Here is a 23,648-nt window from a genome sequence, read left to right as displayed (position 1 = left end):
AGTGACAAATTTATGATTTAAAGGTATAAAAATCGGTTCCATATTGTTGTCGTCATTTGAGGCTCACAAACGTCTTAGAAGTATGGACCTAGCTATATAATATTGTTGGACCTAGCTCGATAACATTATTGAGGGATACTTTTTCTTGGTTATTGCAGTGGCAATAACAACTTTATTTATAATTTAGGATAATATACATAGAATCCTTACTGAGAGACAAAAAATCTAAGTCTGCTCCAAAAACCTTTTTTTACACTCGGCTTACTCTCAGTTGCGCGTTCTATGGAATTAGCCCTATTAATTTGGAACATTTAATTTAGCATTAATTAATTCGAATCTTTAGCTCGAGTACTCAAGGAGTTAGGCGGACTGAACCACAACCGCATTGCGTACCCACGATAATTGGATATGCACTCCTGAACGACCCGAGTGTCACTCGGCCAAACATTGTCAACACAGCGACAAAGATATTTCCCAGGAAAGAACTATTGCCAACATCCTACGAAAAGTAGGCAGGCCAATTATGGGGCAGCGGACAGATTTTGATCTCTGAGATATCACCATCTTAACCTATACTGATATCTCAAAGATGGATATCGGAAATTTTCTCCGATAAACTTGGACTCTCGGATGTCGGTACAGATATTGTGCAACCAGAGGCACAATATCTGTACCGACATCCGCAAGAAGAATTTTCGAATTTAATTATTTGGTATTAAACAACTATTAATATTGACATTGATATATTTAAATTAGTTTCTTAAACCTGAACAATTTTAAAAATTTCACTTACCTTCCAATCAGTTTGTGGCGTTTCAGGGGTCTCCGCAGCTGTACGCTGCACATTACCGGCCAAATTAAACCAACTGGTCTTTTTCGATGATTGTATGTCCATATTAATAATCCATTTATGAAGATTTTGTTCATCATTTTGATCATCGGTATGCATGAGAGTAAAGTTAACGTTACGGTTAATGCTGTCATGAGATTTCAATTCTTCTGTGCTGCAAATGGCGCCCTCAATCTAAATACAATAAAAATAAACAGTCTTTAATCATTTTAAGGCTATCTTGGCACTAACGGCCTGTTGTTCCATATCTTTATGAGCAAAACAAATCTGATTTGGGTTTCACAAACTTTACTGCTATAAGAACAATGACTTGAACCTCACAATTCAACAATGCGAATGTAAATTTCAAAATCTATCACTTGCTGTTTTGTTTTTTGATAAAAGCAAACTCAGTTTAATTGTCTATATAGATGAATCCAATTTCATTTAGAGAGCCTAACTTTCATTCGCATTGCTTTTCTTTGAGATTCATAAATATCTGGGGATTTGTTGAGTAAATCGATTCCTGATACCTGATTTGAACAACAGGCAAGGGTCCTAACCATTTTCAAAACCATTCAGAAAAGCTTCTCAGAATGTGAAACCCATAAACTGATACCAATATTTTATACTCAGATAACTTCAAATTATTTTTTTATTATACAACTTAGATATGAATTCAGTTCTTAGTCTTACCTTTGTTAATTTCTCATTAGATACTAATAGAGTGAAATTACGATCATGACCCAAATGTATAGAGCTTAATTGAGCCACACCAAATACATACATCAGGAAATTAATTATCATATTTCGAGAGAAGCCACTAGAAAAAGTAAAATAAATTTCATATTAAACAAGTGATATGCTAAGAAAGTTTAAAACTTACTTTTCCATAAATTCCGATTTCAATAACATGCCCCGATATTTGTTAAGCTCATTTAAGTTGGTATTTATAATCACAGACATGCCCAAATCTTCCATATCGTATTTGAATAATTGCACCTGGAAATAAGGTAAGTTTAATATGATAAATTTAAAAGTTTTTGATTAACTATTTCCACTTACCACATCATGATGCCTCTCGGGATGCATGACCTCCTCAAATGGTTCATTAGCCGATTTTGTTATCAATCCTCTAGTTGTAGTAACTGATCTGGACTTGAACGAAAAACCACTGGTAAGATTGGCCGGCCGATTAAAGGCATATTCCCAACAAACTCCAGCATAATAATTCAAACTCAAGTAAAGAGGCACATAAATCAAAAAGCCCTGTTCACGATTAATTTCATGATCTAAATTAAGGAAAGGATTATAACTGCGACTACGACAGGAAGCATACGAAGAATAACGAGCATCAATTTCCAAAGATGATTTCATAACATTGGGATGATGGAATTGGGTAATATTGCCGCGCAAAGAGGTGAGTACTGTAGTTTGTAGCAAGACATCAGCATTGGTGCCCAACACCGTGGGCACAGCATATTTGGTCATAAAGGGCCACCTAACAGTCTGCATGTTTATATGACTATCGGCTCGTATAAGGAAGGCAATGCGATCGATTACTTTAATTTAAATAAAACATAAGATTAGTTATATATAGTGTGGGAATTTTAAAGATTTCAGACTTACAATCTTTGTAGGTGATTTTTTGATAGGTGCGCTCATTTAAATAGTAGGATAATACCGCTTTACCCTCCATTTTTAAAATGAATTCCAAATGCAAAGGTTTCGTATCAATTATGGGGGCATCTAATAACTTCAATAGACTTTGTATATTTATATATTTCTTGGGGTCACCATTGGTTTTCATTAGAGTTTTGAACATGGTATCCGGCAAACCTCGAGCTTTAATATACAGCTGTAATTTTTATTATTGAAAATAGTAAATCTTTATTATATTTTCTATTCTTTTATTAAAAGGGAAAACTTACCGCCAATTGTCCGGTAAATTTACCCAAAGCTTCTGTATCAAATTGCAAATAGGCCACTACGGGCAAATCCGATTTCGGATCACCCACCAACAAGGCCTGTAACATGGCACCTATACCAAATTTCGAATCACGATAATCGAAAATGTAGTTACCGGTTACCCAATAACGAGGTTCAGGTTTCTGCGGTAAATGACGATGCATGTAGGATAGTAAACGTCTCCTAAAAATTTTTAAAAATCAATTAAATTATTTGTTTTTTTTATAAACTTCACCTTCGTGAGAAGGGTATATATAAGTTTGTCATTCCGTTTGTAATTTCCACAATATAATTTTCCGACCCTATAAAGTATATATATTCTGGATCCTTATAGATAGCGGAGTCTATTAAGCCATGTCCGTCTGTCTGTTGAAATAAATTTTCTGAAGACCCCAGATATCTTCGGGATCCAAATCTTCAATAATTCTGTCAGACATGCTTTCCTATTTAAAATCAGCAAAATTGGTCCACAAATGGCTGAGATATGAGGAAAAAACCAGGACAACCTCGATTTTTGACCTACAGTGGTTGACAAAACAATGGAAACTTTTCCAAATATTCCATATGTAGCCCAAAATTTAAAATAATTTTTTTTTTTTACTATTTTACTTGTATAGTTTTATTTATATAAATTAACTGAAAACATAATTAATTATATTCTGAAAAAGGGGAAAAAATTAAAAATATTCACTATTTCGCTACTGACAAAACAATGGAAACTTTTAAACTTCTGCAAGAAAGAAGTGTAAAACGAAAATAATATTTAAAAGAACGATGTAAAAAGCATCCTGTTTACAGTTATTTTATTTTTAAATTCTGGTAATTTTTCACAATTTCTTTTTCTAAGTTTTTCGCATAATTACTTTTTTTAAAGTTAACGAAAATGGCTAAAGTTAAGATTTGTGAAGACTTAAAAAAATAAAATAATTAACGATTTTAAAGCTGGTTAAAACAAAAAAGTATCTGTGACAAATATTCAATAAATAAATCAGCAGTTTCAAAAATTATAAAGAAATTTCGTGAGACCGGTTCTGTAAAAACTCAACATTTAGGTGGAAGACCTCGTAAGACTACTCCTAGACAAGATAATTTAATAGCGAGAGAGTTCAAGAAATTCCCAAAAATAACTCCTCGAGATGTTGTTAATAGCCTAAAATTAGAAATAAGTAACCGAACAGTTAGTCGCAGGTAAATGAGGCTGGTCTTGGTTGCTATCGCCCTGTGAAAAAACCACTCATTTCTTCGTAAGACTACTCCTAGACAAGATAATTTAATAGCGAGAGAGTTCAAGAAATTCCCAAAAATAACTCCTCGAGATGTTGTTAATAGCCTAAAATTAGAAATAAGTAACCGAACAGTTAGTCGCAGGTAAATGAGGCTGGTCTTGTTTGCTATCGCCCTGTGAAAAAACCACTCATTTCTAAAAAGAACCGTTCTGCTCGTCTACAATTTGCCAGGGATCATTTAAACTGGTCGATAGAGAAATGGAATACTGTTCTCTTTTCCGACGAATCCAAATACAATTTAAGAGGCAGTGATGGGAGAACATTTGTAAGACGACCAAAGGGAAAAAGATTAGATCCAAAGTACACAAATAAGACTGTAAAGTTTAGCGGTGGCAATATTATGGTATGGGGATGTTTTTCAGGGCAAGGTATGGACCCAATTCATATTCACCCCTATCGCGAATCAACATTTCACATGAAATATTTTCCCTTTTCCTTTTTCCGTTCATCAACTTTGTTCACGTGAAAAAAATTCCCCTTGTTGTGAAATTTTTAGATGGAATTTTGTAAACAATAAACAGCTGTTACGAACAAAATCAACTATTGTGAATGTAAAGTTCATCATGATATTCCCGATAGCAATTTTCCCTTCGAGGGAAATGAATATTTCATGGGAACAAAATTTCACATGTTATTGCCGATAGGGGTGATTATAAAAGATACCATGACAGGTATTGGATACAGAACCATATTAAACGATGTTATGTATCCATACGCTGAGGAAAATATACGACAACGACCCGAAACACACCTCTAGGGTTGTAACCGAGTGGTTACAATCCAACAAGGTACGTGTTTTGAAATTGGGAAATTGTAGATCGCAAAATAAGGACCCAAAATTACACCAGGAAGGAAGATTTATCGGAGGCGGTTATAAGGGAATGGCAAAATATTTCAAAGGAGACCATTGACTCTTTAATTGGTTCAATGCATCGTCGATGTGTAGCAGTTATAAAAAATAAGGGATACCCAACAAAATATTGAGAAATTATTAAATTAAAATATGTAATTCGAAAAAAAAATTTCCAAAAAATTAAAAAAAAATCTTTGGAAAACAAAATAAATTTTGTTTACCTAAAAATATTTAAAATTTGTATTTTGAAGTACAAAATTGGTGAAGGGTATATAAGATTCGGCACAGCCGAATATAGCTCTCTTACTTGTTTAAGGAGTTTTTTTGTTTTACTTACAAATTTTGATAACAGGGATATGTAGTCTCAGATATGCTAGTGATCGTGGTTCTATAGTAATTAATCATATGAGGATCGGTTTCACTTTGTATGATGCGATGAATACTTATAAGGCGAGCAGCTGTGGGATTCGAGATCAATAGTAAAGTTACTGCCGCAACTCGCAGTTCCAAACTGGCATTGCGGGATTCAAATATGGGCCAATAGATTTCATAGATCTGTTAAAGGAATTTAAAATAAATTGAATTAGAAACTTTAAATTTGTCAGAGATAGAACTCAGCTTTGTTAGAGTTTTTAAAATTATATTTTTCTAAAATTGAACAATTTCTTCGTTCGAGATCGAAGAAAAATATGTCACTCACCCTTTCCGCACGATCCGCAGCCAACGATAATGTAGTCCAGGCAGCCAAAAACTTAATATCTTGATTCTCTTCTCCATTGCTAACAATAGGATCCAAATAATTGGCCACATTACCAACTTGCAAATTACTAAGACCCTGTAAATACAACATCTTGCTGTCATAGTCACGAGAATCTGAAAAATGCGAAACTTTAATAACTCTTCTACAAAAATTAAGGTTTTATAAAATGATTTGCTTAAATTTTGAATTCTGTATTAGGATTTCAATGAATTAATTAATTCAAAGCTCTGTTCTACAACTTACCCAAATACAAATTGAAATATTTCTGCACATAATCCTCAAAAATATCCTTATTAATGCCACCCGCAATATGGACATTATACACCAATGTGGCAAAACTTAAAACAGCCGCCTGCATAACATCGGGTCTTTCGGGACCGAGATTTAAGAAATCCTCACAGCCCTTAATCAAATCATGAGACAATTCAAAGATATGAAAAGGCATAGAGACGATCAGTTGTACGGCAATGGTGGATTTGACTTCTTTCTTCTCAACCACCAAATATCGTGTCAAAAACACTGAGGCTTTGGTACCAATTCTGGGTATGATTTCATGGAATATATTGCGTATAGTTTCCTGTCTGTACGAGGTGCCAATATCAACTTCTGTATACAATTTCTTAAGCGATTCATAGTCCATTTCGGTTAATAGTTTAATTACATCTGATACCGTTGAATCGTAGGGTTCACTAAATTTATAATTAGAATTTTCCAAACCCTCAGCTAAACTGTCTAGAAGGCGGGAGGCAGAACTTATAAGATTCTCTTGTTGTTGAGGAAAACGTCCGCCAGTGGGATCATTTAATTCAACTGGCAATAACTGCAATCCAGAAACTTCATCAGCCATGGAAGTTTCTACATCAATGGGATTGTCAATGGAGGTTTCGTTTAAAAAGTTTAACAGCAATCTAAAAAGTACAAAAGTGATTAGAAAAAAATCTCTTAACAAATATTTTATAATAACTTACTCTGAGTTTATAAATTGTGCTTCTCCTGTGCTCTCAAAGGTGTGTACTAGCGAGGATCCCTTAACATGGGCCATACTCAAAAAATATCCCGTTTCGGCATGAGGCAACATACCAAATATGGCCTCATTGCCACTTATAACATTCTGTTGAAAATCAAATTTACAAGTATTTGTGGGTACATTGCTGCGTGTCACGTGTATGGATTCGGCATAGGGTTTGCACGAACTCAATTCCGGTGTTTTTCGTATGGATATATAATTGGTTTTGTTGGATATGAAATACTCCGTTAAACATTCGCCATGAATGCCCATCTATTTTAAGGACAATATTTTAAATATTTATTAAAATATTAAAGTATATATAATAACAGTAATGTTTTACCTCATCCACCACAAATGCTCCCGTTTTCTTAGTCTGAAATTGTATCATTGAGGCAATGGCTCTTTTAAAGTTGGTCGACCATATGGGATCCGTTTCTTTGAATACCAAATGCGAAATGGTGCCATCGGGATTTAAAGCTATTTTAAAGGGTTTATAGGCAGGATACATGTCCTTGTTTTGGAGAAATTTCTCTCCCGAATTGTTGAGCGTTACATCGTCAATGACAAGCTGTAATGAAAATGAAATTTAAAATTAAACGATTTCATAAGTTTACCATAGATTTAAAATAAATTTAAAATTAAATATTTTATTGTTTATAATTTTAATATTCCCCTGAATTGTCCCTTCCACTGTAAAAATGTTGATGGAATATTTTCAACCATTCCACATGGTCTTTGAAATTAGGAAATTTATTTACATGGAAATATTGAGATATTGATGTATGAATCGTGTAAGTTATTTGGGGGCTTCGGAAAGTTGATTTCAACAGACAGACGGACATGGCTTAATCGACTCCGCTATCTATAAGGATCCAGAATATATATTCTTTATAGGGTCGGAAAATTATATTGTGGAAATTACAAACGGAATGACAAATTATACAGTGGTTGACAAAACAATGGAAACTTTTCCAAATATTTCATTAGAGGCCTAAAATCTGAAATAATTTTTTAAAAAATTTTAAAATTTTTGTATTATTTTATTTGTATACTTTTATTAACTTAATTTAACAAAAAACAAAGGACATAATTAATTAAATTCTAAAAATGAGTAAACAAAATTAAAAGATTTCTTTATTACGGCATTGACAAAACAATGGAAACTTGGGTATTATTTTAGCAAATATGGTCTAAACTTTGCAATAACACAATATTTTGTTGGGTATCTCTTATTTTTTATAACTGCTACACATCGACGATGCATTGAACCAATTAAAGAGTCAATGGTCTCCTTTGAAATATTTTGCCATTCTCTTATAACCGCCTTCGATAAATCTTCCTTCCTGGTGTAATTTTGGGTCCTTATTTTACGATCTACAATTTCTCATAGATTTTCTATGGGATTGAGATCTGGCGATTGGGCAGGCCACTTCAAAACACGTACCTCGTTGGATTGTAACCACTCGGTTACAACCCTAAAGGTGTGTTTCGGGTCGTTGTCGTGTTGGAATCTCCAAACTAGGGGCATATTTTCCTCAGTGTATGGATACATAACATCGTTTAATATGGTTCTGTATCCTATACCTGTCATGGTATCTTTTATAATATGAATTGGGCCCATACCTTGCCCTGAAAAACATCCCCCCCCATACCATAATATTGCCACCGCCAAACTTTACAGTCTTATTTGTGTAATTTGGATGTAATCTTTTTCCATTTGGTCGTCTTACAAATGTTCTCCCATCACTGCCTCTTAAATTGTATTTGGATTCGTCGGAAAAGAGGACAGTATTCCATTTCTGTATCGACCAGTTTAAATGATTCCTGGCAAATTGTAGACGAGCAGAACGGTTCTTTTTAGAAATGAGTGGTTTTTTCACAGGACGATAGCAACCAAGACCAAGCCTCATTTGCCCTGCGACTAACTGTTCGGGTACTTATTTCTAATTTTAGGCTGTTAACAACCTCCGAGGAGTTATTTTTGAGAATTTCTTGAACTTTCTCGCTATTAAATTATCTTGTCTAGGAGTAGTCTTACGAGGTCTTCCACCTAAATATTGAGTTTTTACAGAACCGGTCTCACGAAATTTCTTTATAATTTTTGAAACTGCTGATTTATTTATTGAATATTTGTCACAGATACTTTTTTGTTTTAAACCAGCTTTAAAATCGTTAATTATTTTATTTTTTAAGTCTTCAAAAATCTTAACTTAAGCCATTTTCGTTAACTTTGAAAATAAGCAATTATGCGAAAAACTTAGAAAAATAAATTGTGAAAAATTACCAGAATTTAAAAATAAAATAACTGTAAACAGGATACTTTTTACAACGTTCTTTTAAATATTATTTTCGTTTTACACTTCTTTCTTGCAGAAGTTTAAAAGTATCCATTGTTTTGTCAGTAGCGAAATAGTGAATATTTTTAATTTTGTTCCCTTTTTTCAGAATATAATTAATTATGTTGTTTGTTTTTCAGTTAATTTATATTAATAAAACTATACAAGTAAAATACTAAAAAATGTTTATTTTAAAAAAATATTTTAAATTTTGGGCTACATATGGAATATTTGGGAAAGTTTTCATTGTTTTGTCAACCACTGTATATACCCTTATCACGAAGGTGAAGGGTATAATTATAAAGATTGTGCTCGATAACGAACAAGTTTTTACTCGAACGCAAATAAGAGTTCGAAATTCATTTCAAATACGAGTGTGATAATTTGCCCCCTGGTTTTGTCCTTATATCTCAGCTATTTGTGGGCCGACTGTCTTGATTTTATAGAGCAACGGAGCCGGGAGAATAACCGATATATTGATGTATACATACAGACGGACATGGTTTTATCGACTAAGACATCCATTATATCCCTAGAGAATGTGTTAATCACATCGATAATTATTTGCAAATGCTGGGCAACGTTTTAAAAGATAGCGATTTATTCACCTCGTCTCTGTGCTTCAACATATTGACATTACTGGTCTTTGTCTGGCTTTTGAGGGACTACATACGAGCCACATCAGCTCATTGCCAATAAAAAAAGGAAGAAATCTCAGCTTGGATCAAAACCTGAACAATCTGTAGAGAGTTCATCTACGAAAATTAATAGCGGTGATAACTAATCCCTTCCATACAACGACTTTTGCTTTAGTGCCTTAAAACAGCAAACTCTTATTGGTGATACATGTTTTTTTTTAGGGTCTTCCAATAGGAACTTCCGAACTTTGACATTTGATAGCATCCATACGGATATATCTTCTGTTCAGTTCGGGCAACGTTCCGAGCGCTTTGCCCATTTTACGGTGAGGTACATTTCGGGATGAATGGGGACGATACCAAACCACATGAGATCCAAGAGCGTCCAATACATCCCGAGAAAGTCACAAAGATTTTCGAATGTCCTCGTTATTGGTCCATATTTCATTGAGAACGTCGTTGGGCAGGCCGTAACCGGCGGGCGCTATTGGTCGATGATTACCAACATCTTTTGGCCTGAATTGGATGATTTGATGGTTTCAACAGGACGGCGCAATGTCCCACACAGCTCATGCCACTTTGGACATTCTGCATCAGCAATTTGAGGGCATGGTCATCTCACGTGGAGGTGAGATCGTGTGATTTAACCTCGTTACACTTTTTCTAGTGCGGTTTTATTAACTCGTAGGTCTATGCGAATAAGCCACAACCCACAGCGGCCATCAAAGCCATTGTTCACAATAGTGCTATTAACATTAAAATTAACATCGATCAGAAAATCCAACATACAAAATCAAAGTACCTGTTAAAAAATAATCTCAACTAAAGTAATTAAAAATCGTTCCTATACAAAAAAGCAAAAAAATATGTTATTATACGCACGAGTATTTATGTATGGATGGATGGATGGTTGGATGAAGAGGCTGCCATTAAAAAACACAGCTGTTTTCAGCTGATAACACAAAATCAAAACTCCCACGATCAAAGCAAAGGTCAACAATTATGGAAGCAAGAAATCATATTTAAACATACATTCACTCTTCACAATTCCCAACAGCATCATCATCGCCATCACCACCATCTTCATCTGCATATGATTGGTGTTGTTTGATAACGAACGAGTCCAAAAGCATTTTTCATGTATTTTTATTGTTTGTTTAAAAAGAAATTTAATTGATTATTTCTTTTTTTATTTCAGAATACGATAAGAACGAAGAATAATACAACGAGCCTAACAAAAAAAATGCTCAGAAATATGTATATTTTGCATACGAGGAGTAAATTGTAAATTTATTTGTATACTACACATGCTGAGATTGAATTGAATTCAAGGGTTCAAAAAGGTTGTGTAGTACAACGCTAACTGTGTTGGCCGAAAAAAAAATCACAATTAATTGAATTCAATTTCAAATGGCAATTAATTTGCACTTTTAAAACAACAAAAATAAAATAACAAATAAAATAATTTGTTAAAGAGAGAAAAAATTTAAATGTTAAAGTTGGAATATAAGAGAAGAGAATATTGAAACCAAGGTTTGATTAAAGTACCAAATAATACTCATAGTAATGGCTGGTTTAAACATTTTATGTTGTTCATGTCCGTTTGTACTTTCGGATTTATTTGCCAATCTTGGCCCCATCTTAGATTATATTGTACTTAATTTAAACTTCAATCTTCAAGTCAAAAACCCGCTCTTATTGTTTTAGTTTTAATCTAGATTTAACTGAGCATCATTGGCCATAATAAGTCAAAACACAAACAGCTGAAATAATAAACAACTCAGCACACCAGTTTTAAAATAAATAATATTTCGGTGGTTTTAAACTTGACGATCTTTTTTGATTTGTAGAACCAAAAAAAAATATATATATTTTGGGTCCCTATAACATTCTAAGACGATCTAGCTATGTCCGTCCGTCTCCGTCTGTTGAAGGCACGATAGGGCCTATGGGAAAGAACAAAGGGAGATGAAATTCTCCTCAAATATTATTTATTGATCAGAAAATTTTGTTATCGAAATTCGTCAAGTAGAACCAAACAAATCGGTAAAAATCGGTCTATGATTTGTACCAGACCCCATACAAATTTCTTCCCGGAATATGGCACTATTTTTGGTACATAAATTCACGGGTCAATAAGTCCGTGACTTTTTGAATGAAACACATTCATTTTATTTTTTCAACATAGTCTCCTTTGAGCTCTTTACACATTGTCCAACGTTTCTCCATTTTTTAACCCTTTCAAAAAATAAGATTTTTAGAGTTCATCAAAATAGGTATTTCTTTGTGTGATGATTTCATCGTTGGAGTCAAATCTCTTTCCGCCTAGCCATTTCTTCAGTTTTGGAAACAAGAAATAGTCAGTCTGTGCAAAATCCGGAGAATAGGGCAGATGAGGGAGCTATTCGTAGCCTAATTCTTGGATATTTGCCATGGAAACTTGCATTGTCCTAATGAAAAAAAAAAGGTTTTTTCTTGGCCAAATGCGGTCGTTTTTTTTCCAAATCCTTATTAAATCGACCCAATAAGTTTGCATAATATTCGCCATTGATTGTTTTATCCTTGTGAAGGTTGTCATCCCAAAAAACGGTTACCATGACTTTATTGGCTGGTAACCGTTGGACTTCTTTGGCGTTTATTTACCCGAAGAAACCAAACCCACTGTTGTGACTGCTGTTTGATCTCTGGAGTATTGTGGTTTAATCACGTTTCGTTCACGGTTACGTAACGGCGTAAAAATTCTTCCAAATTGCGGTTGAACAACGCCAAACGCTCCTGCTAAGTTATCACACGATTTTCAAATAACAAACACGGTCGATTCTGAGCAAAGCTTTACCAAGTGATCATTCAAATTTGAAACCACTGAGCCATGTGATATGCCTATGGCTTCCACAATCTCTCTCACTTTCAATCTCCGATCGGTCAACACCACATCGAGATATTGTCCATCCGGCCGTCCAGAACGTTTGGCATCTACCGTGCTTGTACGGCCACAACGAAATTCAGTAAACCACTTTTTTACCATTGAAATTGATGGTGCAGAGTTCACATATCATTTATCAAGCTTAGCCTTGGTTTGAGTAATGGTTTTTTCCGCAAAAAATAATGCTAAATGAGCAGATGAAATTCACTTTTTTCCATTTTTTCTCAAGTCTTGCGGTTGTCTACTATAAATGGCTGTAAAACACAAACAGAATGCCGCAGCTTGTTCAAATTTTGACAGGAGTCAACAGATGCCTGTTGAGAAGAGAGGACTTGTCATTTCAGGACCTTATAGGGACAGGGTCTTATAGACCCGCCCTCATTTTTATGTATGCAAAAATTATACTATTTGATGATAGCCCTGATATATCGTATTCAGTTTGAAATTAGACATAAATAATCGACGTGTACATAAAAATGTTCGTACGTAATTTTATGAAAATTCGATCCATAATTGGTCGTAGCTCCCATATAAGGAACATTACTGAAAAATACATTAACAAAAATAAAATTGTTTATAAATATCGATATCGTATGCAAAAATTATATTACTGGATTTTAGATGATCAGTTCGGGTAAAAATTTACCGAAAATATTGTTTGTTATCAGAAATGTTTGATGTTGAGAATGGGCAAAATGAGTCCAACCAAACAAAATTCAGAACAAAATGTCCGTCCGATGTTTAAAATACCAGAAGACCCGGAAACCCAATATTTGCCACAAATAGTTATTGTTAATAGCTAACTTATGTATCCGAAAATAAATTAAATCTTTGAAAAGTTTTGGATCAAAATTTATATATGAATTTGTACAATTAAAATTTTCCAATTTTAATTTGACAAACAATCGAATTCTTTGTTCCATTTTCGAAATCAAAATAAATTGTATCTCTTAACCATTCTGTTAATGAATTCATTATTAATTAATTCAAAGGCTTAATTCCTTCGTACTTCAAATGTATTGAATTCATTCATCAACAAGAGCTTGCAAAATGGGATCTACTCATGCAGCAATTTCAAAATGTTTGCGAGCAGCAGAATCCATCAAAAGGCAGAAAAATTGGGTATCATACAAATTAAATCCGACAGACATTGAATGACGATTTTGCATGTCCGAAATGATGCTTGAACGCTATAAAAGAAAATCATTAATTACGATGAAAAATGTATCCATTACGATAACCCGAAGCGTAAGATATCGTATGGTAATTCTCTGTATTTGGTAGGAGCAAAAGGGCCCTATCACAGGGAACCTGTACCGAATGCAACTGATTCATTGTCATGATTCCATCATGCAGAAAATCAATAGCTTCACTTTGGAACACAGTATCCGATATTGGCTAGATTCGTTCTTGGTCTCAAAGCAGTTCTTTTGGTTCAGAATCCACATGTTGAAAGATGGGAAAAGGTCAAAGCTAACTTTGAATAAATTTATGTATATTGTAAAAATATTTCAAAATAAAAGCTAAACATTTGAAAAAAATCCCGCATTTTTATGATGATTAAAATTCAGAATTGCAAATTAAAAATTAGGATTTCTCAATTTCAATTTGTTTTTTCTCAATATAAATTTGGATTTTCTCAACATTAATATACAGTGACCGACAAAAGTCTACATACGACCATTATTTTCGTAACTCGCGGACTTCTAAACCATAATATGTAAAAGTAATGATTCAGTTTTATTTCAAATGCATTTTTAGTAATATAACAAAAAAATATCGCTAAATTTATAATTAATTTAACTTTTATTCACAAAAAATTAAAAAAATATGTTGACAAAAGTCTACATACGATCTGTACACTAAATAAACTAAATACAAATTTTCATTAAATTCAATATTTCGTTGGGCCACCACGGGCATCTACAAGCGTCTGGGCATCGAAGCAACTAAATTTTCCAGTTCTGCGGATGTTATATTTGCCATTCTTCTGGAAGGTTCTCCTTTAACATTGGTGCACAAGTAATAAGATGTTTTCGGATCTTCCGTTGTAGATTTTCCCACACGTGCTCAATAACATTTAAGTCCGGGCTTTGAGGTGGTGTGTACAATTGTCATGGGGCATGATAGAGTAGCTAATCTTTGACAATTTGAGACCTATGTTTCGGATTGTTATCTTGCTGAAAAATCAAACTTTAACCAAGAGTTAAAATATCAACGGATGCTCTCAAATTTTGTTCCAAAATGGATTTGTACTGATAACGATCCATATTATCCTCAATAAACACTAACTTTCCCACTCCAGAAGCAGCGACAGTACCCCAAACCATCGCTTAACTGTAGCGAGTAAGTTTTTCGGATCCATTCAATTCAAAATATATTATACTTCAACTCATCAGTGAACAAAACACTCTTCCAGAATTCCATGTTCTTTTCAAAGTGCTTTTGGGCGAATTCCAAACGAAGTTTGCGATCCGTTCGCTAAATTACGAGGAGTTCTGCTTTAATTACCATTATTATTTAAGGTTCTTTGAATTGTTCGTGGATGAACAATAACTTATGATCTTGTTGCGAGTTCTTTGGCCAATATTGTGGTATTTACTTTTGAGTTTTTGTTGACTTCTTTTAAAATGAAGATTACATCTCTACGATGTAGTTTCTTTGGGTGTTTTCAAAGTTACTGAAATTGTTTGAACTGTAGACTTAATAAATTGCATGCTTATCTGTTAGTATTCAAAAAAAAAACCAGGACATGCTGTGGTCGTATGTAGACTTTTGTCAATGTTTTTTATTGTTTTTTTTATGAATAATTTAGCAAGTTTACATTGCAACAACATTTTTTTGGTGCATAGCAATAAAAATAGATTTCAAACAAAACTGCATTATTATTATTTTATTTACCGGATTTTCTCTAATAAAGTGGCAAAAATTGTGGTCGTACGTAGACTTATGTCGACCACTGTATGAACTTTTAAATTTCAATTTGTAATTTCTCAATATTGATTGGAATTTTTTGATTTAAATTTGTATTATCTCAATTTAAACTTTAAATGGAATATTGTCTTCTTCCTAAAATAATTATTGTATAAATTATATATAAGGAATTAACACAACGAATTAATTGGAGTTGAATGCTTTACTTGAACACCTAAGAGAATAATTTCATTCGATTTTTTAAAATTAAATTAAGAATTAATTCTTTCGAAACTTTGGTATATATAATCCAATACTAAAATATATGAAAATATAAATTACAAATACGATCAAAGATCATTTGAAATAAATAGTTGCTAAAATACCACAAACCCTAAGTTTACATATTAGTAATTTTCCTTCAATAAAAACAAATTTAACACAGAAAGAGAAATAATATAACTTAATTAAACAAACATATTTCTTAATTTAAATTAAAGAGAGAGAGAGAGTTGTTGACTTACCGCTGCCGCCAAAGTGTTATTATTTTGGCGTTGCAATGTCAATTTTCCGCGTACAATCCAACCGGTTGTAGGTGGCGCTGGTAATTCTTCTTCCTGTGGCGCTTTGGCACCCACTTGTACACTGCCCACATATTCATACAGCATTTGCTTATTTAAACCGATAATATTGAAAGCATTTTGCGAAGCCGGGAATAGCAGAAATAGATCTGCAATTTCATTCAAATTTAAACAAAAAAAAAATAATGATTTATACATTTTCACTGTATTCAGTTTAGTACGAGTATAAAATAATCAAAACAAAAAAAGCTAATAAACTTTTAAAAGATTTTTTTATGTATTAAAAAAAAAATATCAAACATATAGTAATTTTTGTTGTTTTATTGCCATTATTAAAACAAATTTAATTTCACTACAAAAAATAATTCTTTATCAACACAAAATAAAAAAAAAATTAAAACGGCTTCAAATACAGAGGAAAGAGAAATGTATAGACATTTTTTGATTTGATTTTTGTTCATTTCGTTTTATTATTTGATATTTTTATATAAAATTTTCTATTTTTTATAATAGAAAATTACGTCATTTTTATAAATATTTTAGGAATTTTTGTTTTACAAAAATTCTTTTCCATTTCGAACATAATTTTATGATGGAATGAATACAGATTTATTACAAATTAAATACGTACACACTAATACTGAGCACTTGAAGCGCTTCATATTTTATTTTATCGTTAAACTTTGTTGTTTAAGTTTTAAAACTGTTTTGAAAATTTATATTTTGTTTTAATTTCACTTTACGCTTTTAATAATTCATTTTATATTTTATATAAACTTTTTCAAAGATCGTGGTTTTTTGTTGCAGTTGTTGTCTGATTATCTTTTAAAAGTCCAATTTATTATATATTTAAAGATAAGTTTTCTTCTTTTTTGTTGTTGTTTTTATTTTTATTTAATTTCAAATCGCAGTTTTAAAGCTAGATTCCGTATTTTAGAATAAGTCCAAGTGTTGTGCTCGCGTTTAAAACTGCTACTGATCTTGAAACTCAAAAACTCTGTTTAAATTTGAATATTGTTCGTAATCAACAGTTCTTTTCTTGAAAAATAAATACGAACAAGCGCTCTTGAAAGAGCGAGAGAGAGAGAGCGCTGTGATTTACTCAATCTCTTTATTTCTCTTGTATTAATATATTTTTAAAGGATTTTTAACGGTACATTTAATGTTTATGATATTTACTCTCTCTCTCTCACACTAACTCTTGCTTTGTTTATCACTCATTCCTTGCAAACAAACAATTTAAGTAACTGACCATTTAAATAAATTTATTTCAATAATTTTAAAATTATCTGTCTGTCTGTCGTTGTGAATTTTCTGCGTGAGTGTGGTGTGCAGTGAGTGAGTGAGTGAGTGACTCTTCCTCCATCCGTTTGTCATTGATGCGTTTGTTGTTTGGTTGCTATTCTCCAGAATTGCTTGGATTTTCTTAATGGTCGGGGTTTTTTTTCTTCTTGAATATTTCAACTTCATTGTTGCCAGTTGCTGCTTTATTGTAGTTTGTCCGTCTGTCTGCCTGCCCATCTGTGCGAGTTTGAGGCCAGTGCTTACAATTCATTATCAGCTTCAAGTTCATGTAGATTAAGTAATAAAGCCAGTAGAAGCAGAAAGATACACACATATGTTGCATATGCTTGCTGGCTATTGTTGCATGATGCACTTTTTGCAGTCCAATCTGCCTGAAGTCATTAAACTAAACGATGCGCTGTTTGTTTGTATGTTTTTTCCTGTAGTTGTGGAAATACAAAGAAAAAAACCCATTGAATTACCATTCGAGTTAGTCAGACAGTCAGTCGGCCAGCCAATATGGCGCAGAACCTAAAGTCATATTAGAAGATAAAGAAAATAATGAAAAAGAGAGAATGAAAATTAGAGGGTATTTTCTTTAATACAATTTATTAAACAGTGGCGAATTTATAATCCATATTTAAACAGGGAAATTTAAGGTTTCATTATACTAACATTACAAATCGATGCTTATAAAGATGAACAACTCGTAACAATTCAATTCGTAACAAACAATAGCTTTTGGCATCATTATCTCATCCGGGAGATTAAAGTGAGTTAAGAGGTATAAACATATAAATATCGATATGTATATGATTTGGGAAAGTAGGAATCAATCTTATACTGTTCCTGTCAACTGGCATCTGTCAGTTGACTCCTGTCAAAATTTGAACAAGCTGCGTCATTTAGTTTCTGTTTGACAGATTACCTCGTAACTTGAAGAGAAAGTGGAAAAAAATTTTTTTGAGGAAAAAAAAAACATCACTGAAACCAAAGCTAAGCTTGATAAATACTATGGAAGCTATGGAAACTCTCCACCATCTCACGTGGTTTCAATTTTGAATGATCACTTGGGTATGAGAAAGTTTTCCGCAAGGTTTGATGCCGTGTTCGCTCACAATCGATTACGTTTGTGCAGTCGTGTGACAAGCGTGTTTGGCGATGTCCAACCTCAATATGGACGAGTTTTTGCGCTGTTTTATAATCATGGATCCACCACAACACACCAAAGACTGAAAATTGTATTAATTATTTTGATAACGTAGCTGGAAATGAGGATGTTAAGGCAATGTAGCATCGAGAAAGATCTTGGCATCATATCCTAGCATTTCGGAACTTTTACTGCTGTAGAAAAGTACAAGGTTCTCTTGCTCATACTGAAACGGGTTGACATCACCATGGAAACCGGAATCATTTATATTTTTTCCTTAACGTCCTATGTAGTAGATGTACATACGGTATTTATCCGTTTCAGAACATTTTAAGAATTTTAGCATCAATTTGTTAGTGCATATTTTTGCATTTATTATTACAGCATATTTGAGGAGGTACTTTTTCGGAATTTTTTACAAATTGATTTTTTGGTATTTTTATATTATTTGGGTTGCAATCCTCTAGAAAATATGAATTTCCCAAAATTTTTAAATTCTCAAAAAAGTACCTTTTGTTCTGCGGATTCTCATTTATGGCATATTTTGAGTTTTTGGAGCATATTTTGCCATTTGTGTGCATGTATGAGTAAAAAATAAAATATTTGCAACAACATCAAGCAACTGAATGAAACCCTGCAGTCAGACTGGGTCCATATGTCTTTTTGTCAACAGTACTAGTTCAAATGTCTCCAATCTTTCATTTCTGTGTCAATATAAAAAGTACAGAGGCAAAAGATGTGGTGTATATCTAGTGATATTGTCAACAACCTGTCAATATTCCTTAAGAAAATGTCTATAGTTAAACTGTATTGACTCGCGCTTGACTTGGTCAACAGTATTGACGACTAATTGTTCACCATACAATTTCTCTGCTGTTGACATTATTTATGTGTAAAAATTCTACTGCACAATAGCTCTCTCTTTTTCAGTATTAAAAAGCCGGTTGACTAAAAAACAGCGTGTGCGTGGTTTTATTCAGGGTTTACAATTGCTACTATATTAGCCCTCAATTGCAGTAAATATACATTTTTATCATCTGCATACTAAAAATATAGTTACTATTATAATTTTGTATAACTCTGCTAATATAAATTGCTGTTACTATTCATATATTACTGTACAAATTGCAATGTTAGTTTGCAATTTCTAGTAGCAGATACAACCAGTTGTCAACTCGTTATTGTAGCACAACAACCAAAATATATATTCGTGCTATAGTAGCATACACACTTTTTTGCCGAACTAATATTGCGCGTCAGCATTCGTTTTTGTTTTGTTGTGCTAGCAATTTTCTCTGGCAGCAATTTACATTTCTTTGGTTGCTCTGCTATAGTTGCATTGATATTTCTTGTTTTTTGGCTATTAGGATGCTGCTAGTTATTTTATTGTCAAGTATGTAATACGAAATAACGATTATTCATTAGTGTAAATATTTTTGAATATAATTGAGATATTGACTTGAATTTTTTTGTAAGACTAAAAATTAACATATCTAAACTAAAAAAATGTTCGGAATAAATGTGGATCAAATTGTTAATAATATGTATTTGCAATCCTATTAAAATGTTGATACAAATTTTAGTTTTAGAAACTCAATAAATATGTAGAGTAACTTCGGGTAATGTGGACTACCGTTTTGTTTTTTCTTAATTTTGGCCACAGTATATATGGATATTAAAAAAGTTGTGAAGCAATAAATTAGATAATGTATTCTCTAATTGTTTTTGCAGTTGAAAATTTTTTCCGTCAAAGGATAAAAAATTTATGTGAAAATATTGTAAGGAACCCAAAAACCAGCATTATAAAAATTGGAGGGTAATATGGACCACTATATGAGGGTAATGTGGACTAGCATTTAATACATAAAATTCATGAACCAGCTAATAATGAATGATTAAAAAATTTAATTTCAATATATTTTTATTAATACAAACAAAAAAGTCGCGTTCTTGGCTTAGATAGATTACTTACAAAGTACATAGTTATTGTCGGGTAATATGGACCAGTAGTACATAATCAAGTAATTTAAGTGGTCCACATTACACGAACTTGGGTTACAGTGGTAAAAAATTATTTTTACATAATAATCTAAATGTGCTTAAATTCTTACCAAATATATGCAAAACTACGTATCCACTTTAACTATATAAAACAACCAAACATTAAGTTCTACCAAGTAACTGTACCAAATTTTGTTTCTTACTTGAGCCGAAAAAAATGTTGAGCACGCGCATTAATTTCAATACAAGAATAAAAAGCCAATATATCAATTACTCATGAAAGCAAATGTGCAATTATCGTTTCAAACAAATTGTAAAATGTACGACAAATCAGTTTTATCATACCTTCAATAGTTTCTGAAAATAGACACTGGTCCACATTAGACACATAGTCCACTATACCCGAAGTTACTCTAATCTATATATGTATATAAAAGAGTAACGTTACTGACTCACTGACTGACTGATTCATCATCGCACAGCCCAAACGGCTGAAGCTAGAATCATGAAATTTTAATTGTGGGTTCCTCCCTCCCCAAAACGACACGATAAGAAGGGACTTTTGGAAATTCGAACGTTTAGGGGGTAAAAAAGGGTAAAAACGGGTAAATTCGGTAACCTTATATCTTAAAAACTAATAAAGGTACAAAAAAACTTAAAATTGCATGTTACTCTATTCAAAAAATAAGCTGACGGGTGTTTCGTACTTTTTCGAAATTCGAAACTTTTAGGGGAGAAAACGGGTAAAAACTGTATTTTAGTACTTTTTTGGCACCCTATGTATCTTTTAAACCAATAAACATAGAATCAAATTTTAAATCGTATTCTTTACTTATCAAAAAATAAAAAATATATGTTTGGTACTTTTTGGAAATTCGAAACCTTAAGGGATAAAAATTGTGTTTATTTTTAGTACTTTTTCATAAAATATATTTTTCTATTATTTCTATTATACGTTACAGAAATTTATTTGAATAAAATTGTACCACCTCAATGGGGATAAAAAAGGTACCAAAAAGGGGATAATCGGGAAAATACATTATATTTGAAATTATTAAGCCAATTTTGATAATTTTTTTAACGTTGGTTCCTGGATTCATACAAAAATTAACTAACAGGGTGTTATTTGGAACTCGAGTACCAAGGTGTATATTGGGCCAAATTTGGGTAAACAGTTTGGTACTTTTTTTAAAACTTATTTATTCTTGGGCACATTAACACAGATTTTAATATTTTCAGACATGCATAAACAATTTTGCATAAACTGTAGCATAAACAATTTTGGCAAAATGGAATATTTTTAAATTTCAAACTTGAGGGGTGTTCAAGGAAGAAAAGGGTAATTGGTACTTTTAGGGGGAGACTTTTTGGTACTTTTTGTTTATTCTAATGGTACTTTTTTGAATTTTCTATAACAATGAACTTAGAAACATGAAATTAAGCATATATGGTCCTAAGTAAGTGAGAATTCTAGGGGGAGACTTTGTGGTACTTTTTCTTTATTCGATTGGTACTTTTTGTAATTCCTTCTCAAATGAACCTAGAAACATGAAATAAAGGTTATATGGACCAGAGTGAGTGGGAATCCACAAGTGGCTACTTTTTGGTACTTTTTGTTTATTCTAATGGTAAATGGAATTTCAAAACCGCGGTTTCGGTTTTAAAAAATTAAAAAGCGATCGGTTTCGGTTTTGTGATAATTTATTAAATATTAAGTATTATAGAAACAAAATTAGTTGATAATATAGGAAATGATATACAAATCTAAAATTCAAACTTGACGGATTATGGTTTAGTAAATGCGAATTTAAAAGTGATAATCAATGGTACTATTTCCTTATTGCAATGGTACTTTTTGAGTATTTTATAATAATAAACCTAAAAATTTTAAATTAGGAACACATTTTGCATTTTCTATAATAATGGACCCAGAAATATGAAATTAGACATTTACAATTAGATTCACAAAGTGAGACTTGCTAGTACTATTTCTTTCTTCTAATTGGGGTGGCGAAGCGCACCGGGTCAGCTAGTATGTAATAAAATATTTATTTATTAACAAAACTCAATGAAAATTTCAACGTTTTTTAAATTTGTCATTCCAAATTACAAAGTGTAAAAAAACTTATCAAAAGGACAAAAGGAATCCCACAATTCTTAAAAAACAATTCTTTAAGCGAAAATAGCAAAAATGGTATTTTTACAATTTTAACCATAGGGTCTACATTTCCCTCGGGGCTGGAAAACTACTTTGGGGATAAATAGGGAACACATCAGGGTTTCTAAAGCTGCTTTCCGTTTTTTGATCCCAGCTTTGGGATTTTAGAACATGTGACATGTTGAAATTTTGATAAAAAAATAGGTCAAAATCCTAAGGACGTAGGGGACATGTTCGAAAAATAGGACATGTTTTTTATACCAAAATGTTCTCTGTAAAGCTACCTTACAGAAAAACATAAAATTGGTATATGTTCTTAAAGAAAGTTTTTTTTTAATAAAAAATCAGTTAATTCACCTTTTCGTCCAAAAAACAGCAAAAATCTACTATTTTTTGAATTCTTAAATTGAAAATCGTTTATTTTTGGATCTATAATCGATATTACTCTGAAATCTTTTGTATATTACTGATAATTTAGTTGTCTAACTAACAAAAAAAATTCGAGCCCGTTCGGTACAAAACTACGACCTATATTTTTAAAAAAGCGGACCAAGGTATGGCAAAATTTTAAAATTTCAATTTTGAAATGCTTATAACTCGGTAATTATAAGAGATAAATAGCACACGCAAGCATGTTTTTTCAAGACCTAGGCGAGCGCTTTCCAAACGTATAAAACCCATTGAAATCGAATGGGAAACAAAAAAATGGCACGTGTTTAAATATATTACATGCCAAAGGTACCCTACTTTGAGCCCCCATAGCGCCTCACTTGGGGAATTTGTAGGTCCCATTTTAATAATTTAACCTGGAGTACTCCTTGGCTACGGCCGCGTCAAATTTTATCCTGATCGGATCAGCCGTTTAGAAATGACAGATTTATTTCCAAAAAATTTTGATTCTGCCCAACTGTGCATTGGGTGTGTTTACTGATATGTTGTTATACACTTAGCAATAACAG

The 23,648-nt window shown here is 32.5% G+C and overlaps 1 protein-coding gene across 1 annotated transcript in view; it reads right to left on the bottom strand.

Annotated features, from left to right (window-relative positions):
* cv-d (crossveinless d) overlaps window positions 1-17,082 on the bottom strand; it is a 38,358-nt gene extending 21,276 nt beyond the window's left edge. The window contains exons 1-13 of the mRNA XM_065506565.1: window positions 16,728-17,082; window positions 16,040-16,245; window positions 7,046-7,273; window positions 6,665-6,975; window positions 5,940-6,604; window positions 5,637-5,809; window positions 5,274-5,491; window positions 2,761-2,980; window positions 2,459-2,687; window positions 1,895-2,391; window positions 1,716-1,831; window positions 1,526-1,652; window positions 794-1,024 (exon numbers count right to left, since the gene is read on the bottom strand). Coding sequence (XP_065362637.1) covers window positions 794-1,024; window positions 1,526-1,652; window positions 1,716-1,831; window positions 1,895-2,391; window positions 2,459-2,687; window positions 2,761-2,980; window positions 5,274-5,491; window positions 5,637-5,809; window positions 5,940-6,604; window positions 6,665-6,975; window positions 7,046-7,273; window positions 16,040-16,245; window positions 16,728-16,758 — 3,252 coding nt within the window. The 5' untranslated portion in view covers window positions 16,759-17,082. The remainder of the gene's footprint in view (window positions 1-793; window positions 1,025-1,525; window positions 1,653-1,715; window positions 1,832-1,894; window positions 2,392-2,458; window positions 2,688-2,760; window positions 2,981-5,273; window positions 5,492-5,636; window positions 5,810-5,939; window positions 6,605-6,664; window positions 6,976-7,045; window positions 7,274-16,039; window positions 16,246-16,727) is intronic.
* Window positions 17,083-23,648: the final 6,566 nt, after the last annotated feature.

This window comes from Calliphora vicina, chromosome 1, assembly GCF_958450345.1.
Source record: "Calliphora vicina chromosome 1, idCalVici1.1, whole genome shotgun sequence".
Taxonomy (NCBI): Eukaryota; Metazoa; Arthropoda; class Insecta; order Diptera; family Calliphoridae; genus Calliphora; species Calliphora vicina.
Note: the sequence above shows the minus strand (reverse complement) of the source record. Positions and strands in the feature narration are given on the sequence as shown.